Here is a 20,743-nt window from a genome sequence, read left to right as displayed (position 1 = left end):
GCTTTTCAAAGTGTATATATTTTAGGACAACAAAATATGAAATAATGGACCAATAAAATAGGATAGAGGGAGTAACAAATTTTAAAATATGTTATTTATAGCTTACATAGTAAGGCAATCTCAAGTAAACTTCTAACAAACTGAACATGAATTATAATCCTATGCTCAAGACAGGGCAAGTAGGTTTCAGCAGCCACACCACTCATTCCAAAATAGAATTGGGTTTGGCTTCACACTTACATGCATATATAGCAATCAATGTACAAACCCACATAAAAGACTCGTCATTTTTAAAATAATAATAAAATTTAAAAAAAAAAAAAAAAAAAAATCTCATCATTATTTTCTAATAAACACATTTGTTGTGGAACTTTAATGAGACAAATTCAAAACACAAATTTATCCACTTTTTGTGTGTAAAAAAGGTAAAATCTGTTTATCTAAGCAATATATTTTCTCCTTTTGATCACTTTTCCCTCTTTATTTTAGGCTCTCCATGAACAATACCTTGTTCAACAACAATACAAAACATCTACACTAGAAAATTTTAAGGAAAGAATAAGAAGATACAACAAACAATCATAGAGGAGACCATGATGCTGCACAAGTTCTTCATAGAAATATCAACCCCTTTCAGTGTCGAGGAATGCCTTGGTTTTTCTTGCATATATGTGTGCTTTGTGTCATTGTGGTTTGTCATCGTGTCTACCATCGACATTATCAACAAGGGGGGCAAGTTCTATATTTTGAGGTTCTGGAGTTTCGGAAACTTCTTCTGCATTCAGCATCATTTCAGTTGGAAGAATGGAAGCATTGGGATCGCTTCCAGGAATCAAAAATAGAAGGCAAAGCGGAGAGACTCTCAATATATTTCGGATCAAGATGGCCAGCCATAGTTCATCAAATTCTGTTCGAGTAACCTTCAAAACATGGAGCAGAAGACCTCCACCCCACGATGACGTGAGAAGTCCCGCGTTATCAATTGACATCAGTAAAGCAAAAAGCGTGCCTTCAATGCCAGGGGGACAAAGCTTGGAACTGAGTACAAGAAGGGGCATCCATTTGAGCCGTAAGATCATTTGAGAAACACTGGCATCGATTACCACAAAGAGAGAATCAGGTATGCCAAATTTCAAATTTAAGCGTAGCACCAGCATCAAATCCAGCATTCCAGATAGACCAAACAGCAATTGGGTCCAGAAGCATAGGTCCCTAAAAGGGTAGTCTTTAAGACCATACTGATATAGTATGGCCCCCAAAAGGGAGCCAACTGAACCAATTGAGCATATGTAACCTATAGCCTCCTGCACAAAGCAATCAAAGGATGTACAAGCATTATTACAAGAGTCATGCGAATCTGTAAGTCGCGTGCAACACTGGAACTAAGTGTAATCAATATTTGTTTCATATAATAATATAATACAATTACAAAAACCTCTGAAAATAAACAATGAACTCAGTGAGAAATTCTTGTTGTACAGCATTGCATTAGAAACCATATGCTTCATTTTTGTGTTGTGCAAATGTTTATTTCTCAATTGCATTGAGATATAAAGTAAATGTATGATTTGGAGGTCCGGAAAAATCAAGTGGAAGCAGGGGAAAGCACTCGTGAAAGGCAGTGAGAAAAGATATCATCACTTGAAATACAACAGCACATATGGCCCCAAGTAAAATGCAAAAATATAGTTCAGATGATAAATACCAAGTAGTGACTTAAGGCTTTGCTGTTGTATTACAACAATGACATTCCACTATCCATGCTTTAATGTAAATAGTTTTTAAGGAAAGTTTCGACAGGTATTTATAAAACTTACTTGTCATGACATAGGGGATTTGATGTCTATATATTTTAAGGGACAAAGTTGTGGATGATTATTTGATGATTGCATATCGATTATGTTATTTGATGTCTTTATCATGAACATACACTTGATATGAATTCATAAAAAACTTTTTAATGATTTATTCCCATTGTTTTAAAAAATTTAATGTATATACTAATGTTTATTTTCATTTACTAAGGCCTCGTTTGGCAACTCACTGTTTTAGCCTAAAAGTCAAAAGTCACCAAAAAAATTAAAAAGCCAACAACTTATACAAAAAAGTCAAAGATTTTTTTTTTTTTTTTTTTTTTTTCTTCTACTTTTTGCACATCTTTTCGTAAAAATTCAAAAAGTCTTTCCAAATATACTATTTTTTTTAATCTCATATTTCAATCAAAAAACCAAAAAGTTACTAAAATAAATTGTTCCTAAACGAGGCGTAATTATGCTTTTGCATGAGACTTTTCAATTTCATTATAATTCTTGGCCCTCTTAAAATCAAATCCTGGATTCGCCTTGGCTGTTGTCAATGCAGTACCAGAGGATATACTGAAGTAAACTACTTCATGGCATTTTCCTGGTTGACTCCCAAGCTCTGCACGCACACATACAAACGCACATCCAAACAAAGACACATACATGGACCCAGATACACACATCAAGCCTAGTAGTATGCTCTGTTTAAACAAAGTTGTCAGACGGTTCTAAGTTGTTAACAACTAGAATACAGAAGTGACAAATACCTTCGAGAAAGAAGGACCTTCCTCTGAATCCGTGAACCAATAGAACATCCCTTGATAGATATCCAAACTCAAGGTAAGGGATATATACATGTATAAACATGGCCTCCACACTTCAGGGCATTTCAAGGTTGTCCACATAGCCTTACAAGCATCAGTAAACTTTTGGGTTACCTGACACCAGAATAGAACATTAGAACGTGAATGTTAATGTTGTCAAGTCAACAATTGTCCCAAAAGCTTAAGCTGTTAGGACATGACCCCAACAAAGTATATCATGCTATCCAACACCCTCATGTGCAATCCTGTCTCCTTCACATGCAAAGTCTTGCAAGAGAAGATGCAAGCATGAGAAGAAAGAATGCAAACAGAGAGATTTGAATCCAAGACCTCTCCCAAGCTGAACTCTGATACCGTGTTAAGTCACCAATTGTCCCAAAACCTTAAGCTGTTAGGAAATGGGCTATATATGATGCTATCCAACAAATATAACCGAAAGATCACCACAAAACCAGGAATACCTGTCTGCATGTAAAATCGGTTGTGTAGGGTTCCTTAAGCAAAACTCCAACAGACAACACAAGCCCAAATGGGATTGCCAGCAAGCCAAACACACCCTTTGAGCAAAGGAAGAAATGTTCCACAAGGTAAATCATCATATTTTCTATCGTACAAAACTAAAACTGAACAAAAAATATGCAGTTTTGGCCAAAATGAAGGAGCAGAAACTAACCACTGGACCAATTAAGTGAACCAAGATACCACTAAGCAAGAATCCCACTAGTGCCCCAATGGATGAACTTAGGGCACATAAGCTTTGCATGTCAGCTGCAAGCAACGGATGACTACCACTGTTTTGTGCCACACATGCATCAATGGTCACATCTGCGATTGCAACCCCGGCACTTCCTCCTGTTAAAAACAACAGAGCCAAGAAGAGATGCAGCTTTTCGTGCAATGATAGATAGAGCATGGAGATAATACCCATGACACCTGAAATGAACATGAAGCAACTATCCAATCAAACAACTGCATCAGTCAAACAACTTCAATATTTTTTTTCAACCCATCAAACAACCAAGGTAAATTACATTGATCACCCATAAGTCTCACAAATTCAGCATAATTACACTGACAAACCATTTAATAAGGCTAAAACTACCAAAACTAATGTAGAGGTGTACACAACAATAAACAAGGGTAAATATATATTTTAGTATAAAAGAAATGACATCATTATTTTTTTATATATACAACTAACGAATTACTGATGAAAAGGGAATTAAGTGTTATGTGAATTAAAACATTAGGGGATGTTGGTGTAATTATGTCAAAAGTGTGGGGCTAACTATATTTTCTCAAAACCTCAGGCAGGGGAGGTCAATGCAATTTACCCAACAAAAGGTGCATTCCCTCATCTACCAATTTTGCTTCATCCTTCATGTTCTCATCTCCTCAGATTGGTTTTGTTGCCTTACCTTATTTAGAATGCTGAGCTCACAAGATTTTTGGTCTTTAACCTGAAGTAATTGTGGTGACAGAATTTTGTCAAAAAGAACCTGTTTGGATGAACAAGTAGCTGTTAAAATTTGATCGTTTGTTATCCATTAACCATATTCTGTCAGCTAGGTTGTCTATTCATGTAGAAGACTGGATAACAATTCATTTCATTGTTGTCTGATATTCATATTAAATCCATTTGTTCTTGGTATAGATTGCGCTATAGTTACACAAAAATTTTGTCCTTTCATAATAACAAATGCCTCACCAATTTACATGGACATAACCAAAGTGGTATTGAAAGTTCACTGCAACTCAAAAACCTTTCCACTATTTCATCTAGGGGCGAAGCAATACTTTAAAATGAACATACCATCGGTTATTGGCCTATCAGTCATTTGAGGCAAATGTGGAAGCCACACTCCTTCCAGCTTTGATAACATGACGTAGAATGGAGCTCTTTTGGGGTTGATTTTAACTAATTTATGGTTAGAAATATGGGTTATTAGATGTATGTATATATACTTGTGAATTATATAATGTATTAATGCGGTTTTCAGTTTGCTTGCCGGCCGTCTTTCCCTGTCCTAAACTGTCATGAATTTTCACAGCTGTACAACTTTAATTATCATTGCAAATCTCTCTCTCTCTCTCTAGCACAAGTTGGGGTCGATGGGCTGTATTGCTATTGTTGTCTTGTTGATGCTCAAACTCTTCAATGTTATTTAACTGTAAATGCAGCCGGGAGTTCGTGGATCATGAAAGTAAAGTGTGATATATGATTTACCAAGTTTGTCCTCCAATGAAGTGTGTGACAAATTTATATATATCTCACTTGTTTCTTAAAACTAAGACAAAGAACTAAGTTTGAAATAGCAACGCTTCAAGGTTATCTACTGTCTAGACCAGAAGATGTTCCTGAACTTAAACAAGGACAACATCAATTCTCCATATAACTTCCCTATATGAAATTGCAGAGGATACATTTATTAAATTAAAATTCCTGATGTTTTGAAAACTTATTCTTGTGTAGATTTATTAGATTTGCTATGTTGTTTCTCTTCATTTCTAGTTTCTTCTATTCTATGCCTCTTTCGTTTTTTCTACGGGGTGACCAATGTGTGACAACCCTACCTAGGCCCCTAACACTCTTCTTTATTTTTTTTTCTCTTTGTTTTTCACCTAATCATGTAGATCTTAATCACAAAAAGGGAGAACAGAAATCAAATCCTAGAAAGTCCATATTCATGGTGATAACCACTAGTTAACAATGGTGACTCCCTCTTGTGCAAACTTCAAGGTCTCGTCCTACTTGGGATTGGTTATGTGAATCTAGGTTCACTATTCCGCTCAATCAAGGTCCATTAAACCACAAACTAATTAATTTTGGTATTCCTTGTTCCCTAGCATTACCCTCAATGTGGAGTATGCCACTCTTCCTAAGTAGATTCTAGAACCACATTGTCATCATTCCATCTTTATCTGGTTCACACACCTCAAATGAATGATTGAGAATAGGATATTATTGAATGGACCTTTACCAGCAAACTTTTGAAACTGCACAGGCTCTATATTGAGTACAATCCAATAGAACATAAAAAGTAGGCAAAGGTTAATTGTTTAACCAACAAAAAAACTCATTGGATTTGGCAGCCATGACTTAAGAGTCTTGATTCTTGAATTCCAATTCCAAGGCTTGGATTCCACAATGCCAAACACAGGTGTTGTAAATCAATAATTTATGTCGAAAGATATGGATGAATATTACCACATACAAGAAAGATGCAATAGCATCCATGACACAGAACATATACATTCATTCAACTGTTTAAAATGAAAAGTTACAATCTGAAGCAGCAATCAAAACTATAGAAAAACAGAGAACAAAAACAGAGAACACAATAGTAAAATTACCTGCTAAAACGAAATAAGGTTTCCGGTGATACCCAAAAATGGAAACAACATCTGTGAGGATGCCCCAAATAGGCTTGACAATCCAAGGAATGCCGGTTATTCCAGAGTAGACCTGTGCTGCAGAAGGTTGAACCTTCTGCACATCCTTCATGTAATACGCGGTGCCTACCCGATTGAGAGCACCACCCAATCCCTGGCTTATTCCATAAATAACCACCACACCATAAACAAAACTCCAATGCATTTCCATGGCAAGCATTCTAAACCAATAGACTGGAGCCCACACACAACCACAGATCCCTTTTCTGGGTTCATTTTGTTGCACAATCTCACCATGGGTTGGAAGTTCCACTTCTTCCACCATCACTGATCTTGTAAAATCTCCAGAAATCAAGAACAACCCAGTTTGCAAATCAGTGTTTCATGAACTGGGTATTTCAATGCTGACACAAGTTGTTCTGAGAATCTTGAATCTATGAACTGAATATCTCAATGACAACAACAACCCATTTATTTCACAGAACAATATTCCCTAAAATGGGGATCACATATAAACTGGCTCCAAAAACTTTCAGATCTCTAATTAAACAGGTTCAGGGTTTTGCTCGATTCACCCTGAACTCGAAAATCTCCAAGAAAACCCATGTATCCTCAAATGGCTAACATTTGAAATTTCACATCTGACTTTGTGTGTATTGTTATCTAATACTTGAATATTTTAAGCAAGTCCTCAAACAATTTGCAGCTGAAAAAATGGAATTGTGTCTGAAGATTAGAATCAAAGACAAAAGAGAATGTTTCAAGGAAGGCTAGAGATGAGGAAGTTCCAAGGTAGTAGTAGGTAACTGTAGACTCTCCAACACCAGAACCAGAACCAGAACCAGAAGAGAAGAGAAGAGAATAATTTGACTAATCAAATAAACAATAGACAAATCTAATTTGTATTCAGACAATAGTTTTCCTTGCAACAGCATCATAGTTATGGTTTCCATTGTCCAAATAAATGGATAAGTATCAAAGAAATCTTTTTATTTTTTATTTTTATTTTTATTTTTTTAAATCAAAAAACTATGGAATCAGGAAAATGATCAAAATGTTCTGTCTAAAAATAAGGGAAAATTGCAAATGTGTCTTCATGAAATATTTATAATTTTAATAATTAAAGTTAATAAAGTTATTCATTAATTTGATTTTTTTTTAGAAAGATTCTATCATTTGTAATTTTCTCTAGAAATAACTAATCACAAAACAATTAATAAATATGAATGATATATTTGTTTCGGTAGAACAATAATTTTTAAAAAATATTTTCTATTTTTTTGGTATGATTGAAAATAAAAATTAATAAAAAATATTTTTCATAATCAATAAAAAATAAAAACTTATTTAAGCTTAAATGTTTTTTTTTTTTTAAATTTAAAAATATTTTTTAAACTAAAATTTTATCAACATCACTTCAATTATTACCAGTGCCACTCTATAACTAACTTACCATTCGGCTCAAAGCTTGCCCGGTCCGTTGTCCATCATCACTCAGCTTGAGCTTATATACTCGGCCAAGCCTGCTGGATAAGACTTGGGCCTAAGGTTTGGTCTCTGTGTCAAGTTGGCACAGATTTGCTATAAATAAATAATAAAAAAAATCGATTGGTTAGAGTTTTTTAAAAACACTTTTTAAAAAAAATTTACTTTCTTATTTTTCGTATTTTTTTATTTTTACTATTTTTTTTAATATTTTAAGTAATTTTTTTAATTTTTAAACATACCTAACATAAATATACTTAAAAAGTAAAAAATTTGTGAAAAAATCTTTTAAAAATTCACTAAATACCAAAAATACAAAAAAAAATATGAACATTATTTGTATTTTTATATATTTATTAATTTTTTAAAATATATTTTCACAAATTTTTTACTTTTTAGATACATCTAAGTGGGGTGCATCCAAAAAATTTAAAAAAATATTCACTAAAAACAAAAAAACACGAAAACTAAAAAACTCAACTTTCAAAAAATTTAATTCAAAAAACTCAAACCAAACACACTCATGGGACTTGAACTCTACTTTTGCAAGTCATTCCTGACTGATACTTACCTTACCACTACTATCATTATCATTGTTTCCACTGCAATCACTATCACCTTTCTACTACAACTACTATCGTCACCTCTCCATAACATACACACCATTGTTGTAGTTGTCACTCGCTGCCGTCCCAACAACACCATTTTTGCCACTAACACCATGTTTACTACAACTGCTAGCACATCAATTTTAGAATAATAACTAGATGTAAGAAAAAAAAAAATTATGTGAAAAATACTTTCTTTGAAAAAACATTTTTTCCCCACAAAAACAATGGGGGTGGAATAACCCAACAAATAAATAATCCCATCTAAAAACAATGACCACAATATGAAGCTAATAAATATGAAGAACCAACTACTACGGCATTATGAAAATGACATATTGTTCGGTATTTTTATTATTTTGTTTAATTAAAATATGCACAAAAAATAAATACTTGAATAAAATTCTTATTATTAACATTGACTAACGAGTAATGATAAAGAACCCTTTAGAGTGCTTTAAGTGTAATAATTAATTTTTTTATAATAATTTTATTAAATAGCATTTATGATGTTAATTTCATAATATTTACCTTTATTTTTGTGCTTAATTTTTGTTTTAATAATTGAATGGCGTAGTCAACAAGACGTTTAATACACCACAGTTGTGACGGTGCATATGCATTGCCGTAACACATGGGGATGAAAAAAACAAAACAAAGAACAAAAAACACAAAAAAACAAAAAATAAAAGATATAGAAAAGACACAATAGATAAGGACTTTTGGGTACCTTTGGAATCTTATGGCATAACAAATATTATTGTAAAGATTATAAGTTCAAATTGAAAGCATTGAATAGATTCTTATGTCACGGAATAAATATATTGAGTATAATAGTGATATCATGTCAAAAATATTATCAAATAATGAAAAATTTAACATCGTAACAATGGGAATTATATCATTGGACTAGTGGGAAATGAGATTTAATTTCATTTGTGATTTTTTATTTATTGATAGCACTAAGTATGATATTACCATTACACTCAATATCTATTCTGTTCATATGTCATTGCAAGTTTAAATTAAACTTAATTAAAAAATTATTATATAATTTCAAGTTGTATCTATCGATTGAAATTTAATTTCAATTAAAAACTAGGATTACAATTGCATCAAACTTGAACAATCTAAATCTAATCGGAATGAGATTTAACTTAAGGTTGGTTATACAGTAGTATATATTAATTTCCACTTATCTAATTGATAATTTTTTAAAATATTATATATATGTTTAAAATTGCTATTGTCAAACTATACATGCCCTCAAATTATTTTCATATTGCTTTGAAATAAGTTACTAATTCTTTGGCAATAGAATCATCGATCTTTCGTGAATTAAACTAACTCTTTGCTTAATTAGCTTAATTATAATTAATTGTATTTACCCAAAAAGTATAATTAATTGTGCAATTGTATAACAGAAATTAAAACTGTCACAATAATACATTGGAATGTTTTGAGCTTGTTTGATAACATTTATGTTTACAATTTTCTATTTTAAAAATATAAACAAAAACTCATTTGATATTTGGTTTTATTTTTTAAAATTTGTAAATAGTTTATAAAATTTACTAAATTATTGTAACAAAAAAAAAAGAAGGTAATTTTACTTGTTTAGAAAATAAAAAAAATCATTCATTCCTTCTTTTCCCATCCCCTCCACCATCCACTGCTCATCACCACTATTACGGACCACCACATTTGACCACCGTCGTTGGTGATCTTTTCTAATAACAACCTCTAATTACTAGCTCCTCCAGTAATTAGAAAACCACCCTTTGCCAACTAGTTTTTGAAACACATTTATACCAAACATTTTTTTATTATTATTTACACAAAAAATAAATATAAAAATATTTTATTAAATTGTAAACATTACCAAACAACACATTTAGGTTTGACTTTCTTGATATTATGTGTGGTATGACTTGTATGCAAATAGCATATGTAGAATGTGAGTAGAGTTCCACGTCATAAAAAAATTAAAAAATTTCAACAACTATGTCATAGTGTATTTGTTTTATTTTAACACCCCGGGTGTACCTCGATCTATAATTTATTGGTTGCCTTAGGCTTGAGGTTTGCTGCTCAACAAGGTAGGTCAATCTAAGATAGTCTGATCTGGTGAACCACCAAGCTTTTAGTCAAAAGCTCATATGATGTCTCTAGGAGTTGGAGTTGGAGTTGGAGTTGGTCTACCAATTACAAAACAAAAATGCTTTAGACCTCTAATTTAGAGGTAGCACTAGTGATGTGGCAGTGGGTCCCCCACTGCCACAGCCAATCATGTGTCTTGATTTTTTTTTTGTTTTTTTTTTTTGCTTTTTCACCTCATTAGAGGTGGGTTTAGAGATGCCTTTTTAGAGGTCTCTAGCATTGTTGATTACAAAATGGTGAAGCAGATCAAGATATGCATTTTTAGAGATGATAATAGGGCTGTGGACTGGGAGAATCTTATCCATCTCTATCTAGTGAACATTGCCCTGTTTCGTACCCACTAGGACCCTACCCTCTTATACTCTTGATCGCCCCAATTCGGCTTATAATTTACATTTTTAGTATTAAATCCAAACTTGATCGGGTTCTCCATTTTCACCTTCAAACCTGATCTTACTCTACTTGTGTTTGGTTGGGGATTTTGGGGAGGGATTGAAAAGAGTAAGGGAAAAAATATGTGAAATTAAGTAAAATATAGACATGTTTTATTCATATTTTACCTATCTTTTTTATTTTCCTTTCCAAATCTTTTCTCAAATTCCCCAACCAAACACAACATAAGAGATCAAGGACTCCCAGGTTAATTTTCTCATGTTCTGTTTGGCAGCATGAAATTCATGTTGAACTCAATGTGCAGCTGCTAGGGCAGCTTAAATATCACATTGTTAGAGGTGGGCATTGAGTGGATTCGACCGAATTCAAGAGAGGAAAGAATGAACACCAGCGAGCCCAGCGTTGCAAACACCAGCGATTCTACTAGTCTTTCTCTTGAATAGGAAGATCATTTGATACGCAGCACTAAAAAGATCAAGGGTAGGGAGGCGTTGGAGAATTGAGACATGGTAACCAGTGTAGAATCTGGAGTCGTTCCCAATCTCACCCTCTCCGCTCCAGTAGAAATAGACATGAATGACGACACTCATCCTTCTGTGGAAAACTCAGCCGCAGGTCCTAAGGTAAAATTGTTCAAAGAAGCGCTAGCAGCCCCGAAAAGTAGTGATTTTTACTTTGATGAGATAACGGACACCATAACTTCAGATGAAGGCGACGCTGATGGAGATACCCTCATGCCTGAGGATGTACAAAATGGAATACCTCAAATCTCCCTCCCAAAGAAGCTCCTGCAATAGATTCGACAACCGTGGACAAACTCCCTTATTGTAAGGCTTTTGGGCAAAAGCATTGGGTACAGATTGCTCTGTACTAAAGTCAAAAATCTATGGGCCCTACAAGACGACTTCAATGCTATAGATCTAGGTAGCAATTACTTTCTCTTCAAATTCTCCTCTCAGGAGGACTGCGCCCATGTGTACTCAGGGGGACCGTGGGTAATTTCGGACCACTATCCTACTGTTTGCAAGTGGGAGCCTGATTTCAAGGCATCGGAAGCTTTCGAAACCACAACCGCGGTTTGGGTTAGGTTTCCGGGGCTTCCGATTGAGTATTTTCAAGAAAAGGTTCTGTATACTATCGCTAAACAATTAGGACGACCTCTCAAGATAGATCTAACAACAGCCATGGCTACAAGAGGCAAGTTTGCCAGAGTTTGTATTGAAATAGACCTCAATAAACCTCTCTGCCCCAGGTTCTTACTAGTAAGAAAAGCTACGCCATCGAGTACGAGTCCATCCATTCTTTTTGTTTCCATTGTGATAGGGTGGATTATCGTAAAGAACTATGTAGACACAAAATTGCTGCTCGAACCCCCCACGTGGCTTCTACTCCAAACACACCGCCGACCGGTGACGGACTAGCCGTTACAGACACCCCGCAGCCAACATCGCTCCCAATCAACGGTAACCTGCAACATTTGGAGCAAGGCGAAACCCATTTTGGGCCTTGGATGATGGTCACCCGTAGGAACTGCAGATCCACCTCCCATAGAAAACCCCAAACCACTGGGCCACAGCCTAATCCAAATAGATTTGCTGAATTAGACAACATAGAAGCCCAATCCATTAAAATGGTCAACGTACATACGTCCTCTCCCTCCTCCACTCCCTTAACACATACTGGACCACAAATACCCACTGATCCACAACATATAAACGCCACCATTACGCTCACAAGCCACAGCATTGACCCAGCCCATCTCCAAGAAAATCCCAATTCACATGCTCTTACAGTCTCACACGTCCAATCCCCTGTGGGTCTAGCTGCCAAAAACACAACGGACAATTCACACATGGAGACCTCTCATACTTTAATTTCTGAAAAGCCTAGTCTGAAGGAACCACTCAAGGTATCCCCAGAAATCCCGATGGAAGAGCCAAAAGCAAATTGCTCTCCATCCCCATCCCGAAACCCATTGAATTCACATCGCAACAGCTCGCTTAGAGTTGAAAAATCCAGAGCTAGAAAACCTCCTGACCCTCCTAATAGACATTGGGGACGAAGAAACAGCCCCACAGACAGCGTCCATTCACAGGATGGAAGGCGAAGCACGGGGCCTATTGATAGAGAAAGGATCAGAAGCCATTCACAGCATAGACACCATCTGGTGGATCAAGTAACTACGCATGAGAATCGAACTAGGGTGGAGCAAAATTCCAGGGACACCAGTCCATTCTGTCCAGATGGCATCCATGAGGTCCACCGATCAGAATCATCGAAGGATACGTAGTACCTTGCCCCAACTTGCCACTGAACCTTTACCCTTCCCATTGTCTATGGATTCCCTCAAAATACTGATTTGGAACTGCCGAGGGGCAGGTAATAATACCTTTCGAAGAAACATGCGTGAACTCCTCAACATCCATAAACCTGGGATCATCAACCTCATGGAAACCAAAGTCCCTTTTAGTTCTATGGGAATTTTTTTCACCAACATGGGTTTTTCAGCTTCCACCATTGTTAACCCAACTGGCCGTGCTGGTGGCATCTAGTTGATCTGGGATACAGATCAGGTTAATGTTCGGGCTTCCGCAGTCTCAAATCAATTTATTCAAGCCACTATTCACAAAGAGGATTTCGAAGAATGGGTTCTTAATGCAGTTTATGCCAGCCCCAACCCTCTATCTCGGGAGACTCTTTGGGAAAACCTTGAGGACACAGCTAGCCATATGAAAAAACCCTGGCTTGTTATGGGAGATTTTAATGACTATGCTCACCAGAATGAGAGGAGGAGTTTCACACAATCTTAGAACCAGAACAGAACTCAAAGATTCAGAGAACGCATCAACAACTGTAATCTCATTGACTTGGGAAGTGTAGGGCCTCGGTTTACTTAGACCAATAACAAACAAGGCATGGCTAACACCATGGAAAGGCTAGACAGAGCCATGTGCAATGAGCAGTGGCAAGCTTTGTTCCCTGAAGGTTCTGTGCGGACCCTTCCCAGAACCTATTCGGATCACTCTCCACTGGTGGTTTATACCCAAGGTATGCATTCATCAACCCCTCTTAATAGACCTTTCCGTCTTGAAGGTGCTTGGTTATGCCATCCTGGTTTTTTTGATGTTGTCCATAAATCTTGGCTTAATATGGAGTTTAAACTTCTTGAAGCCATTGACAACTTCACCCACAATACTAAAATATGGAATAAAGAAGTTTTTGGTAACATCTTCAAAAGAAAAAGAAATCTTTTGGCTCGTATTGAAGGCATACAAAAATCCCAAGCTGGTAATTTTTCTCATAGCCTTCATTTTCTTGAGAAAGATCTCATTAAGCAGTTTAACATGACCCTGTTCCAGGAAGAAATTTTGTGGTACCAGAAATCCCGTAATAAGTGGCTCACCATGGGTGATGGGAATACAAAATTCTTTTACACCTCTATCCTTACCAAGAGAAGAAAATTAAAAATCCAAGTATTAAGGGATGAGAGTGGCACCTGGATCTCTAACAGTGATGATCTTAAAGCCCATATTTTGAACCATTTCACCAATTTGTTCCATTATGAAGAAACTCATGTGCTTGATAATTGGGTTAATCTTGCTAGAAATGACATTTCTAGAGATGATAATGCCAATCTTCAATTACCTGTGACTAACACTGAAATCTGGAATGCCGTTAAAAGCATTAAAGCTTTTAAAGCCCCTGGTAAGGATGGGCTCCAAGCTGTCTTTTACCATAATAACTGGAACATAATAGGTAATTCTGTCTGCCATTTTGTCAAAGACTGTTTCCAGCACAAGACTATCCCCACTAAGATCAATGAAACACAAATTGTCCTTATTCCCAAACTTCAAAACCCTGAGTCTATCAAACAATTTCGCCCCATAAGCCTCTGTAATGTCACCTACAAGACCATTACTAAAATTATTGTCAACCGCCTTCGGCCCCTTCTCTCTGACCTCATCAGCTCCAACCAAAGCAGTTTTATCCCTGGGAGGACTACCACTGATAACATTATCATAACCCAAGAAATTCTCCACACCCTTAGAGGTAAGAAAGGCAAGGTTGGAGGCATGGTTCTCAAAATAGATTTGGAAAGAGCCTATGATCGCATTTCCTAGGATTTCATCCACCACTCGCTTAAAGAGCTTAATCTTAATCCTGATTGGATCAGTCTTATTATGAACTGTGTGTCTAACGTTAACTCGGCCATCATTTGGAATGGTAAGACCTTACCCAGCATTAGTATGGGCAGAGGACTCAGACAGGGGGATCCTCTATCCCCTTACCTATTTGTGCTTTGCATGGAAAATCCGTCCAATATGATTAGGAAAAAATCTGAAAATGGTGAATGGACAGGCCTTCAAGCATCTAGAAACAGCCCTCCCATTTCCGATTTATTTTTTGCTAATGATCTTATCTTATTTGCTAGAGCTACTAAAAGAAATTGTGATTGTATCATGGATGTTCTTTCTGAATTCTGTGCTATGTCTGGTCAAAAAATCAATTTTTAGAAATCCAAGCTGTTCTTTTCTTCTAATGTCCCTAGAAGGGAAGCCACTTCTCTCAACTTTCATGTTGGCATTTCCCTCACTGCTGATCTAGGTAAATACCTGGGTACCCCCCTTCTCCATAGCAGAGTTTCCAAATCCCAATTTACTGCCATCCTTGATAAAATGGCCCACAGACTATCTGGATGGAAAGCAAAAAACTTGTCCCTAGCTTGTGGAACAACCCTCATTAAGGTTGTCACTTCTGCTATGCCTAACCATCTTATGCGAACTATGGAAATCCCTAGGAAAGTTTGTGACCAAATTGACAAACTCAATAGAAATTTCCTCTGGGGTAGTACTGAAACTAGGAGAAAAGTCCATCTAGTAAACTGGCAGCAGGTCTGCAAAAGTAAGAAACATGGGAGTTTAGGTATTAAGCAAGCCAGAATCCAAAATTCTGCCTTTCTCTCTAAGCCTGGTTGGAAAATTGTCACTAACTCAAATGAGCTGTGGTATGAGGTCCTCAAAATTAAGTACCTAAAAACTAGGGGTGTTCGCGGATCGATTTTGTGCGGTTTGCGGTTCGGTTTTGACCCGCCCACATCTATGCGGTTTAGGAAAAAGTCAACCCGCAACCGCCCGCAGTGCGGTTTGCGGTTTGTGCGGATAGGGTTTGTAGATGTGCGGGCGGTTTGCGGTTTACACTTTTTTCTTTAAAAATTAATTTTTAAGTTTTTTTTTTCCCATCGAATTTAAGTATTAGATTCATTTAATATATTTGTGATCATTTGATAACAATTTTCTGATGAGTTTACAAATAAAAATTTAATATCACTAGCATTTTTGTCATGAAAAAAATGTATATCAATGTATTAAAGGTTGTACTCAATTAGAATTGTCAATTCAATAATCAATAATCAAACTAGAAGCTTCATCGATCACCAGAAGAAAAATTTTATTAGGAAAAAGTGGATGAATCATCAATGAAAATCATATAAGAAACCAAGTTTAGGACTTGATAATTCTATGACATTAAGAAAGTTGAGAAATACTTAAAAATAAGGATCCTAGTGTCATAGAGAACATAATGGTGCTCCTGTTAAAGTTACAAAGTTGGTATATAAATAATAATAATAATAATAATACTAATTAAAGTGCGGCGGTTTTTGCGGGTTGCGGTTTTAACCCGTGACCCGCCCGCAACCCGCAAATTTGTTGTAACGCCCTCAAAATAATACATAAAACCCATCAATTAGACATGCAAGATATAAGAGAAAATCAACCACACTTCTATTCGTCAGAGTAGTTCTTACAAGAATATTACATGCTAATCAACATAAATAAATGTCCTACGGGCTTACAGCTTTCCAAGTACATACTTGGTTACAAAAAGAAAAGTACTAACTCCATACATCTTAAGCCCTTGACTTGAATTTACAGGTAATATATCAAGAAAGCTAAACAACAAGTGAAATCTGTCTGCCTCTATCCTCCCAAGCTATGTCCTTGGAGGTGGCACGCTACCTGTACCTGAAAATGATGTCCCATAAAGGGTGAGCCACAGCCCAGTAGAAATACACTAAACCAACTATGAACAATGACTAAAAGATTAGCAACAGATACATGGTCAACACTTACACATCCATTTACATCTTATTATAACTCCATGACAATCAAGTCTAAATTACAATTCACTTTCCTTTTCTTATTCAACATTGAGTTTGAAAACAAGGCTCAGTACTCTGGCCAAAACCTTTGATGTGATTATAATTCACCACTAGAACACTTTCGAAAATTTAAGGTGGATACACATTTTGGTGTTGTATCAAAAACACATAAACCACTTCCATACTTCACAAACGATGATGATATACATTTTAGTGCTATATCAAATTAAACAAACATCCCAATAGACAAGCATATGAGCTATATCACTACTACCACAGATAAACATATGAGCTATATCAACATTACCACAGATAAGCATATGAGCCATATCAATACTTCAACAGATAAGCATATGAGCTAAATCACACTACCACAGATAAGCATATGAGCTATATCAGTACTTCAACAGATAAGCATATGAGCTATATCACACTACCACAGATAAGCATATGAGCTATATCAACACTTCAGTAGACAAGCATATGAGCTGTGTCATCATTCCAATGGGAGAGCATATGAGCTGCAACCCTGTGCTCCTGTTAAAGTTACAAAGTTGGTATATAAAAAAAAAAAAATAATAATACTAATTAAAGTACGGCGGTTTTTGTGGGTTGCGGTTTTAACCCGTGACCCGCCCGCAACCTGCAAATTTGTCATATTTCAAACCGCATCCGCCCGCATTATGTTTGCGGGGCGGTTTGAGCGGTTCGGATAAACCGTTGCCCACCCCTACTAAAAACCCATTCTATATCCAACTGGCTCATTAGGAGACAAGCCTCTCATACCTGGAAAAGCATTATTAAAAACAGAGATGTCTTAGATAGAAATATTAAATGGGATATTGGGACTGGAGAGCATGTCTCTCTATGGACTGACTGGTGGTGTGGTGAACAACCTCTATGCATGACAAATCAGGGAGTACACACTGATGATCTAACCAAAGTCAATTCCATCCTTGATGATGATGGAAACTGGGACCTCACTTCACTTTATAACCTACTTCCTCAACAGACTTTAGATACCATTCTAAGAATCCATAGACCCAGATATGTGCTCTATAATGACACTCCTCATTGGAGAAGCTCCCTCACTGGTAAGTACTCTACTGCAGCAGCTTACCAAGCCTTATCTATCCAAGATTCTGATGGACCTAACTGGTAATGGATTTGGAAATTAAAGGCCCTTCACAAACTGAGAACATTTCTCTGGCTTGTCATGCATGAAAGATTACTTACTAATCATATGAGACTCATCAGGAATCTGTCAGACACAGATCTATGTCCCAGATGTCATTCATCCAGAGAAGACATGCAACATTTACTCAAAAGCTGCACAAAAGCTAAGGCCATCTGGCTGAATCTGCAGAACTTTACCTAGTGGAAACACAGCAACAGTGCTACCTTTAAGGATTGGATCACAACCAATATCCAAAGCAAGGAATATCTCAACAATACTCACCGGTCCACAGTTTTTTTAACAGCCCTATGGATCATTTGGACAGACAGGAGCAAAGAAGTGTTCGAGAATTTTACTTAACCTCCTCATATCAGTGTTAATACCATACTCCAAAAGGCTATGGAAACTTAGGAAGCTTTTCAAGCTATCCTTCACCCAAACTTTAAAGATCCTACACTAATGCTCTGGTCTTGTCCTATTGCAGGTCAACTTAAACTCAACACCAATGGATGCTCCAAGGGTGATCCTGGCCAATCTGGTTTTGGTGGGTTACTTCGAGATGAAATAGGTACCTGGGTTTGGGCTATTATGGCTATTTAGGCAACTGTACAAGTCTTGAAGCTGAACTTTGGGGCATATATAGAGAGCTCACCATAATCATGCAGAAAGGAATGGCTAACATCCAAATCGAAATTGACTCCCACTTGTCCAGGGAACTCATCCGAGACGGAACTGGAGAGAATTCGCCTTATCGAGCACTTATTCAAGACGCAAACTTCATACTCAGAAGCTGTCAATGCACTATTGCCACAATTCCCAGGGAAGCAAATCACAGTGCAGATGCTATGGCTAATCTTGGATTGAATCAGCAGGAACATCTCCTCTTTCTAGAAGACCCACCTAATTCTATTTTCTCTTTGCTAGCTACTGACATGATCAATGTTGGTTCAAGAAGGGATTCTAATATCCCATGACTTTAGTGTTGTAATATGTTTTTGAAGACACCCCATTTTTCACCAACCTTAAGACTCAGACGTCACTAATTGAGCGCTTGGTGATGTTGGATATTGTGCTCATTCAGAAGTTTCAGAGTCTCGGCTGCGAGCCTTGCCTCCGGACTTCCGGACTCTTTCGCGGCTTGTCTCGGTTTGCGAACCAAGCTCTATTTTCTCTGTTTTCTCTTCCCGGAGGGAGGGAGAGGTCTCGTAGACCATCTCTCAGTGGCCGTAGGCTACGTTTCGCGGTCGTAGGCCATTTTTCCCATTTGGAGCCCAGTTTCTAATTTTTCGGAGCCGACGGCCGTGTGCCTCGGTTCGGGACCACCTAACCACCTCCGTTTGCTCCAGTTTTTGGTATACACTTTATTTCCTCCCTTTTGAGGAACACTGTGGCCTGAGAGACCAACTTCGTGGTCAAACGCCACCTCCGGTGCTTAACAGCCCATTTTCGGGGCCTCGGGCCGCGCGTTTCGGTCCCCAAACCTCCGTTTTGCATCCGTTTTGGTTCATTTTTGGTGGAGACCTTATTTTCATAGTTAGGAAGCCTATAGGAGGGTGGGAGGCCAGAAATTGTTCCAAAAAACCAGTTTTATTTCTTCATCGCTCTCCGACGCCCGTTTTCCTCACTTGAAAGCCAATGTTGACCACCCTAGAGCCACTTTCTTGAACCCTAAACCCCATATTTGTGTTGTACACACCTGGGAGGCCACCAATATTTGGTGGCCGACCAGTAATTGTTCTTGACCCTTTTGACCCCCTCTAAAAAATGGTCTTTTCTCTCTCCTGGTTCACTTTTTCTGGGTTTCAACCACACAGTTATGTTGTGCACACATGGGAGGCCACCTTTTTGAGGTGGCCGACCAGTAATTTTGCTTGACCCCTTTGACCCTTGGTCGGCCGGCCATGGGAGGTGGTCGGCCGACCACCTAAACCCCCAAAACCTGGCCGGCCATGACCCTCACACCCTGTTCCTTCTAGCTGTGACCTCTTTTTCCCCCCAGATCCTGCATCCGGGGGGTGCCCTTTTGGGGGGAAATTTGAATTCATTTTCCCCCATTTTCCTCCCCTCCTTTGCCTATATAACCATCCCCTCAGCTGTATTTTGAGGGGTTACAAAAAATTAGTTTGGAGCCTTTGCATTAAATCTCTCTCTCTCTCTCTTCCAAGCCTCAAAACACCTTTGTTCCTACACCATTTCTACACCAACTCATAGCCTATAAATCCACACTCCACTTCCAGAAACTTGAGGCTATTTTTCAGAGTTTAGGAGCACCCTTCCTTGGTCCAAAAGCTGCTGAAGTTTGGTTCTACAAGGGTGAGTCATTTTCTTCCATTTTCTAGTCTTTTTTTGCTTTGTATCTAAGCCATACTTGCTTACATTTTCGGGCTACAACCCAAACTGTAAATAGTCTTATTTTGAGCTAATATTCATGTTTGATTAAGGGTTTTTCTCAGATTGAGGCCATCTGCTGTCCCTTTCCCTTTTATCTCTCTTTTGGCCCTTTTCTTGCATAATATGTTAGCCCTATTTGTAAGCATTTCTGGGCTTCGAGAAAAACTGGAAAATACCTTATTTTGAGCTCCTCTTCAACTTTGTAGAAAGGCTCCTCACTATTTGAGGCCAGAAGCTATCACTTGTGTCACGACCCAAACCCGGCCCTATGGGTTTAGCACCGTAACCGGCCAGTAATCCGAGATTACCGAAGGCCTGCTGAACAGTAATACAGTAAAACAGAGTACAGG

General features: G+C 37.3%; 2 protein-coding genes across 3 annotated transcripts; one reads left to right on the top strand and one right to left on the bottom strand.

Moving 5' to 3' along the window:
• Positions 1–376: 376 nt before the first annotated feature.
• On the bottom strand, positions 377–7,498 carry LOC114256676 (Major facilitator superfamily protein). 2 transcript variants are annotated; one of them, XM_028196344.2, is made up of 5 exons: positions 5,981–7,498; positions 3,300–3,559; positions 3,088–3,183; positions 2,570–2,740; positions 377–1,304 (listed from the first exon to the last, which is right to left on the bottom strand). In XM_028196344.2, the coding sequence occupies exons 1-5, from the start codon at positions 6,342–6,344 to the stop codon at positions 684–686; spliced, it is 1,512 nt and encodes a 503-aa protein (XP_028052145.2). In that variant the 5' UTR covers positions 6,345–7,498; the 3' UTR covers positions 377–683. The 2 variants fall into 2 exon arrangements, with proteins under 2 accessions (XP_028052145.2, XP_082757473.1); XM_082901347.1 differs by lacking the exon at positions 3,088–3,183 and having other exon boundaries at positions 5,981–6,963.
• Positions 7,499–13,592: 6,094 nt separating this feature from the next.
• LOC145805192 (uncharacterized) lies at positions 13,593–18,976 on the top strand. Its single transcript, XM_082900250.1, has 5 exons — positions 13,593–14,741; positions 15,180–15,670; positions 17,594–17,919; positions 18,487–18,578; positions 18,668–18,976. The coding sequence occupies exons 1-5, from the start codon at positions 13,593–13,595 to the stop codon at positions 18,974–18,976; spliced, it is 2,367 nt and encodes a 788-aa protein (XP_082756376.1).
• The last annotated feature ends 1,767 nt before the right edge of the window (positions 18,977–20,743 follow it).

Source organism: Camellia sinensis, chromosome 13 (genome assembly GCF_055761805.1).
Source record: "Camellia sinensis isolate YWXY chromosome 13, ASM5576180v1, whole genome shotgun sequence".
Classification (NCBI taxonomy): domain Eukaryota; kingdom Viridiplantae; phylum Streptophyta; class Magnoliopsida; order Ericales; family Theaceae; genus Camellia; species Camellia sinensis.
This window is presented reverse-complemented; position numbering and strand designations above follow the sequence as displayed.

Excerpts from the sequence above, each read along its gene's own strand:
- LOC114256676 (XM_028196344.2), bottom strand. The coding sequence starts at position 6,344 with ATGGTGGAAGAAGTGGAACTTCCAACCCATGGTGAGATTGTGCAACAA. Across the intron at positions 2,741-3,087 it reads CCGATTTTACATGCAGACAG|GTAACCCAAAAGTTTACTGA; the intron begins GTATTCCTGGTT and ends TTCTGGTGTCAG. Across the intron at positions 1,305-2,569 it reads AAGGTCCTTCTTTCTCGAAG|GAGGCTATAGGTTACATATG; the intron begins GTATTTGTCACT and ends TGCTTTGTGCAG.
- LOC145805192 (XM_082900250.1), top strand. The coding sequence starts at position 13,593 with ATGGAAAGGCTAGACAGAGCCATGTGCAATGAGCAGTGGCAAGCTTTG. Across the intron at positions 14,742-15,179 it reads AAGGCAAGGTTGGAGGCATG|AAATCCAAGCTGTTCTTTTC; the intron begins GTTCTCAAAATA and ends ATCAATTTTTAG. Across the intron at positions 18,579-18,667 it reads GAGATGAAATAGGTACCTGG|AAAGGAATGGCTAACATCCA; the intron begins GTTTGGGCTATT and ends ATAATCATGCAG.